Consider the following 7,492-nt stretch of genomic DNA (forward strand, 5'->3'; position numbering starts at 1 on the left):
AAAAAACCACCCATGTGTTCAAATCGAACACTTCAAGAGTTGATCCCTATAAAATAAAGTATATAGATCACATCTGTACGGTCAGAATTTAAAAATAAAATGAAAAAAAACCTTAAAACTGGTTAAGCACCTACGCTACTATATATATATATATATATATATATAAACTGAGTACTTAAGGTTGTCTGCCTTCATTATTTGCAGCCCTTTGTGCTGTTTGTGAAAGTGAGTTGTGAGTTGAATAGGACCCTGAAATAGTATGCGATCAAACTTAAAAGCCTTGGCTGTCTCTGTGAAGGGGAGTAGATCTGGTAAAACGCTTGATGTAAAATGTCTAACGCTGAAGCAACTCCTGTCCTGTGTTGTGGGATCCACATGAGTCCGGATCGGGTGCAATCACATGGTACAAAAATTGTGCATTAAGCACATGATTGCCCTCCATCAGGCCTTAGGCCCCACAACTGACAGGGCCTGTCCCCAAGATGGAGGGTGATCAGGTGCTTAATGCACAAATATTTGTGCAATCATATTGCACCTGATCTCAATCCACATCTACTTTGAGTGACAAAGACGGGCATGTCTAATGTGGGCGTTTAAAATTAACATTGTAACCCACCATTTTACTTTATTCCTCTCTTTTGTGAAGTAGTCGTGTGTTCTTTAACCACTCGGGGTTTACTGGCGGCCCATTAAAAAAGTAAAGAAAAGGTAGACATGAGAAGAGCCTCTGCTCAATCAAACTCCTTTGTTGGAACTTTTGTCATGAGAAACCTCCATGTGCAGCTGCACATTTTTATGTCAATAATCTTGGAATATTTTATCATAGAATATGGCATTTTTTTTTTAAAAAGGCAATCTGGGTTTAGGTCCATTGGGTTTTGTAACTATACCATTGGGTTTTGAACCTGCTATGTCCCAACACAAGGTGACGTGCACTAGTTGCATTCTGTTTGGAAGGTCAGGTTCATAATCACGGTCTTCCTCATCTTCACCAGATTAATATGTGGGTGCCAGAAAGCCAGTGTTTGGAAAATGCTTTGAATGTGTGAAGAGAGAAAAACTTGTTCGTATAGGCTCGTTTCTATACATAAATTATATATTATATAAATAAAATACATATTTTATAGTTTTATACATGTATTTTATATATTATGAGGTTTTAGTAAAATCACTTAAAAAACTTTTTTTTTAAATGATCTTAACTCGTGATCGGCTTATAGAGCTCAGCTTGTAACGAGCTCGGGCTCGGCTCAGATCATAACGAGCTTACATGCTGAGCCCCCTATTTGTAATATATTCGTTAAGATCGTCCTCATTATAGACAGGTATAGACCAGCCCAACTCAGCACAATTCTCAAAGTAAAACGTCCAAGTTTTGAACTGCCTGATTTTGATACATGCATGTGGAGAGCAATCGAATGAGATTACCATCTTCAACGTTGGAGGGGCCTCTGATGGATTACTGTCAAAGCTCACCCTCAACAACACCCACCTATGTTTTCAGCCCTTCATTCTGCAAACTCTAGATAGAGTCTAACATTATTCCCAGAATGGACCCTTAATATAAGATCTGAATATGGATTCAGAGTTGCTAATTTGCACTCTGTTTTAGCCAAACGATACAGGGCGCGAAGGGGGGGGGGGGGGGGGACAACATTGGTTTGGATTCCCATCAAATTGAAAAACAGTATTTTAGGTCGGATCTAATTTGAATCCAAATCAAAATTCTAAATGATTTTCATGTAAAGAGCTTAGTTTTTATTGTTTTTTGCCATATGGAATAATACCATACCGTCTATTTTAGAGACAGACACAACCTTACCATATCAGATCTGATTCAAATCTGGATCCAAATTAAGATCCAGATTTCACATTTCAGATCTGGATTTGGATCTAAGAAGATCTAGCCCATATCCGATCCATTTGCAGCCCGTGCATGATTTGGATGGACCAATGCACAGCCAACCCAACACCCTAAGTTTCCACCACAGTAGGTGGTCATTCCTGATTCACCACAACTCGTAGGAAGCAAAAAACATACTCATTCCTAATAAAATTACATAAAAATATGAAGTAGAAGGGAAACTCCCTGCAATCAGCAAAACAGCAACAATTCGAATTTTCTACACTGCTTGAGCACCATCTGCGACAGTATTTATTCATTCAAGGACTACCAGCGCTCACTTATTGGAAGGACAGCTTCACTTACTGTCCTTCTTAGACTGATAGGAAACCATGAAACATCACTGCGACTTTTTTAATGGAAATCACAATGGCAATAACCTGCCTAGCTGCTCCTTGCCTGATGAATTTGCTTCATTCTACTTTTCTTCCTCAACTAAAAACCTAGTGGAGGGCTCTGACAAATGCTAGCAACGAATCCACATCCCGCTTCTCCGATGGGTATTTGATGGGTGTTGCTGAATGCTTGGGGAAGAACAGAATGGTGGGGAAGCTGCCCAACTGCAGCTCCTTCGTTGCAAAAGCCTTCTGCTCGCCGTCTGCGCGGAACTTCCCCACCTTCACACTTGCAGATGACTCTTCCAGTTCCTCTGCCAACTCCACAAGCGAACCTTCCATTGCCTGCACATAAGGAAATAGACTTAAGTATGAAGAATTCGAGGCAGAATGGCTTCAGATGGTTGAGTTCATGACAATTCGTGCTTACTTGACAGAAGCGGCACCACGGAGCGTAAAGCACAACCAGCCATGGCTCCCTCCGGTTCTCCAAATTCACCAGATTCTCGATTCCGGCCCTGCTAAGGCTCACCACACTCTTGCTATTGAAAATGTCTGATGGCGGAGCAACCCCGTTTGTAGGGGTGGCGGCGTCCTCTTTAACCTCCTGCTGAATGTTGCCTTTGTGAAGGCCGCATTCCTTCGCTTTCGCATCCTCCCACCACCAGCGGCCTTCGCGCTCGTGCTGGCCCGGTAGCACAGGCCTTGTGCAAGGTTCACAACCAATAGACACATAACCCTGTTCATAACAATCACTTCACTGTTCAGATACACTGTTCATACCAACAACTATGTTGTGTCATCAACCAGAAAGCATGTTCAATGTCTTGTAAGAGCTAAACACTACAGCATTGATAACAGCAGATCTCTTCAATTTATCCACAGATATTAAAACAAAGATCAAGCAGCAAGCAACTGGTTTAACGCGATAATTCGCATCACAGAAGCAATGGCGCACACTTGATTACCTGAGAATGCAAAGAATTCAAAGGCACGTTCATGGTGCGAAGGAAGTTCCAGATATCCTGGCCGCGAACGGTAGCCACGGGGTTCCACTTAATCAGGCTACCAATACCACCATCCATTCCTTCAAATGAAGGATCTACTTGGACTACTGGAATCTGAGCTCTTGTGCCCGGGGACTGATCCTTCCGCTGCCCAGTGATCCACGCCCGGAGGCCTTTAAGAGCTCGCCGGAGCGGGCGCACCTTCCTCACCCTGCAGCACTCCTGGTGCCCGTCTTCGTAGAAGGGGAACAAGCCCTTGGTTCGAACCAAAGCTTGGACTTCGACAGCATCAGGGAACATGTACTCAATGTGGATGTCATACTGCTTCTCCACTGCATCGAAAAACTGGTAGGTCTCAGGGTTCAGCCTTCCTGTGTCCAGACTGAACACCCTGAAGGGCCGGCCAGTGAGCCGCGCGTACTCGATCAGTGCAACATCCTCTGCTCCACTGCACAACACAAGAATGAGAGTTGAGAATCACCCAAGAAAGTGAGTGCCATGTGAACTATGTCACAAAGATACGTAGACACGTGATGCGATACGTAGACATGAAGACACGTGACGCGAGCTCAACCTAAAATTTCGAATTTTTTTTTTTGAGTAACAGGACGCAAGGACATGGAATTTGTTTTGAAACTTTTTAACGAATTAAAAGTATTTTCGATATTTTAATAGTACAAAATGTATCTCTACTAAATTAACATTAAAAATAATTAATATAATATCAAAAAACATAAAATAATGGCTGCACATGTCAGTGTCCGTCTCTGCGTGTCCCTGATCTTGTCAACACGGAACACGGTTCCAAAATGACGTGTTCCTGTGACATAGCATGTGCCAAATAGTAGCATCTCCAGAATCCTCAATCGGGTCGGACCTCGTTCGCTATCCTGTCTCTTTGTTAAGTCCATTTCCCCCTACGACAGTGACCGTCAATCGGCCAGATGAAGGTCGGGCTCAACAAATGATTACTGGGAGCCACTATGACAGGGTCCAGATCCAGAATATCCTGTTACAAGATTCGGATCCATCCTCATCTTTGGTTCCACGCAGAAGAACCGTACAATGATGACTCCCCCCACAACTCATCCGAGTCGACTGATTCTAAACCGATTCTTCTAGTCACTCAACTTCGGACAAGGTAGGGAGAAAAAGGTCCAGCCAGTCACCGAGCAAGGCGAGCCGAACCAGAATCGGGATTCCTCGGTCTCGACTCAGATAGTGAACGACTCGAAACCGAGTCTCCGAGACCATCCAACTCCTACACAATTAGCTACTCCAAGTCTCCAAATCGCTGACCATACACATCCCGCTACGCATAATTACCAACCGTATCATCGACTTTCAAGAAATGACGGAATTGCCGCAAGTGGTTCCAAGACACTCCCGTTACCACCACGAAGTTTGGACTTTGGGCCCCCCATTTCCAGGGGCAAATTCGCCACCAAAAAAAAGGGAGCCATCAAAGAAGAAGAAGAAGAGGAAGGTGGTTCGAACCCGGTCAGGTTCGACGGAGCCTACCTGAACGCGATGGCTATGTCGTTGCCGAACCGAGCGAGGGCGGTATCGATTATCTCCAGCGGCGAGGCGTTCTCGAGCTCAGTCGCCAGCTTCTCGTAGTCTTCTTCCACCACCACCACCTCAGCCCCCTCCTCTTTCCTCTTCCTCTCCACCTCTGAATTCAAACAAAAAAAAAAAAAACCGTTATACTAAACTCCCTTCTTTTCTAACCCGTTATTTTCGTTACCCAATCCCACTACATCTCGCTTCCCCAAAGATAAACCCCACCAACCAAACGCTAAATTTCCGTTAAAAACGAAACGAATCGCAACATACCGGGCGCTTCGACTGTCGGAGAGGCCGTTCGAACGGAGAAGCTGCTCTTCAGAGGCGCGATATCTTTCCGGTCAAGGCTCGTCGCCGCCGGAAAGCTAACGCGGTGCAACAACGCCGCTCCTGAATCAACCACACAGAAGGAAAACCCCATTAAAATGTTACCTTCAGAAACCAAATGAAAGGATATAGATGAAGAAGAAGAAGAGAAATAAACGAGAGTTAATGTGGTTTCCTCCATAGAGCTCACCTCCTCTGGGGTCTTTGGCGATCGGATGGGTGGAGAGGGAGCGAGATACTTGAATAGACGCAGAGAGGGACGCCATGAGAGAAAGAGAGAATAGGAATCGAGGGAAAGATTTTTCACCTGAGATTGCCTCTTTCACACAAACACCCTGAGTTTAGCGATGGATTCGGGAGGGGAGAAGGGAGGAGATATATGTCACGGAGCGGGTGATCTCGGCCACGAGTTTTGGTACATTGAACCTGGACGGGTTTTCGAATGACGCCTGGGCCTACGTTATCTAGCTTAAACAAATCATTTTAAAGTGGACTGACTGAAACACGCCTAACCTTTTCAAATATGACCAAAGAGTGCTTTGTAAACCCCAGTCTTATTTTGTTTACCTTTCTTTTTTTTCTGGATCATACTTAACGGGAGCTCTTGAAGACCTCAAAAGGTCACCCCATTCTATCCGCACTCGGCGACTCATCGTCCAAATCGGCGGCCTCGCCAATTTATTACTACTGATGTAACTGCAAAAAAAACTCAAATGGGTCTGGTTTACTGGAAACAAACCCTACAGGGTCGGGGTATTGGGATAAATAAGAAAACCCGTTTGAGACCTGGGTTCGGATTTGAAGGTCAGATTAATACATGGATCTGGGTATAGTTTGTCAAATTTTATACTAGACTCAGGCCTGATTATGACCCACAAATTTTCATTGTAAAAATAATAAAAAATATTATTTTACAGAGTATGGTTTATGTAGTTCTTCTCGGGTCTAGGTAAGATTTCTCTTATAGTGGACCTGATTAGACTCAGGTCTGGATTCGATACCAAACTCAAAAATCAAGTCCAAGTCTAGTTCCACCTAAATCCAAACCAAACCTGATCCGTTGACACCCCTAATTAAAACCATAAAAAACAAAGGTCACGTTTGGCGCCCCATATTGTGGATGAAAGACACTAGACAGTTCTGGCATAACACACTTTAGAAGTTTATCTGCAAACTGTAACTTGAAAGGACTTTTAAACATTAACATGTTTGGCACATTAGTTTAAAAGGCTTTCTAAAGTACTGTTTTTTTAAGTAAAGTAACAAGTTACTCTCATCCTTCTAAAATGGGTTGGGTTTGGGTTGAGTATAGATTAAACTCACCCAGCCCAACTCGAGGTGAGTCAGGTCTTGGGTTGGGTTTGGGTTGAGTATAGATTAAACTCACCCAGCCCAACTCGAGGTGAGTCAGGTCATGGGTCGGGTTTGGGTTGATCCGTTGGCATTGTTCCTTTCTTTCCTGAATATAGTTTCATTTTTTATTTTCATGTTATAAGTACCAATCAGCGTTTTAATGAATGAGGGCTCTTGGGAGTTGTTGTGGTTCTAAATCTTTGAACATACTCTACCAATCAAGAGTCTTTGGTAACTTAGGACCACAAAATCTTGCCGTCCTTCCGAGAAGATCCCATTGAAAATTCCTCGTGGTTGATGTTAGAGATGCTTGGCGTGAAGCAAAACGCGATCAAGTTCATGAACTCCAAAGTTCTTATAGAAATATGCGGTGACATGATACCGATGAGCTGAGATAATCCAAACTTCAAAAATTGATTATGTTTTTTTTTTTACGAGGGGAAAGAAAACATATCATTTCATTTCATCATAAATCGATAATCAGCAAGGACAAGTCTCAAATCCTCCCGGGCGATGAGAAATCAGCCTGAAGGGAAGAGAAGAGAGACGAAGGCACCTCTAAATAACGGTTTGAATACAATCAAGTTCCTCAAAACTCCGCTTGATCCCCACCATGTGATACACATCAATTAAAATGCATTGTTTGATATGAGAAATGGTTGATGATTTTCCTTCAAAGATATGTGCATTCCTTTCCTGCAAACCTTGTTGTAACCCTCGTTGCATAGAGAAGAACCGGCCACACTCCCCATTTACTTGGACAGCCATTAAAGTTGTGATAAGCTCCCGTATCCACCTTTATAAACGATGGTGTCTTATATTGTGATGAAAGAGATGGGGTTTGTTTGCATCATTTGACTGGAGATGAGGTAAAACAATATATTATTCGAGTGTCCCACCGAAGCCAAGATAATCTGGATCTTTGCTTCCATTTAATTTCATCTCAGAGGTGCCATTCTTGTATATTGTTCGAGAGTTGCTGCAGATGAGAACATTGTTGG

At 43.2% G+C, this 7,492-nt stretch overlaps 1 protein-coding gene across 1 annotated transcript; it reads right to left on the minus strand.

The window, feature by feature from the left end:
• Nucleotides 1–2,024: 2,024 nt before the first annotated feature.
• LOC149822848 (5'-adenylylsulfate reductase 3, chloroplastic-like) lies at nt 2,025–5,487 on the minus strand. The gene is made up of 6 exons (XM_089980116.1): nt 5,329–5,487; nt 5,082–5,201; nt 4,767–4,920; nt 3,207–3,693; nt 2,669–2,977; nt 2,025–2,583 (listed from the first exon to the last, which is right to left on the minus strand). The coding sequence occupies exons 1-6, from the start codon at nt 5,402–5,404 to the stop codon at nt 2,347–2,349; spliced, it is 1,383 nt and encodes a 460-aa protein (XP_089836242.1). The 5' UTR covers nt 5,405–5,487; the 3' UTR covers nt 2,025–2,346.
• Between the last annotated feature and the right edge of the window lie 2,005 nt (nt 5,488–7,492).

The sequence above is a fragment of the Nuphar pumila genome, chromosome 11, assembly GCF_984573655.1.
Source record: "Nuphar pumila chromosome 11, dmNupPumi1.hap1.1, whole genome shotgun sequence".
NCBI classification, from domain to species: Eukaryota; Viridiplantae; Streptophyta; class Magnoliopsida; order Nymphaeales; family Nymphaeaceae; genus Nuphar; species Nuphar pumila.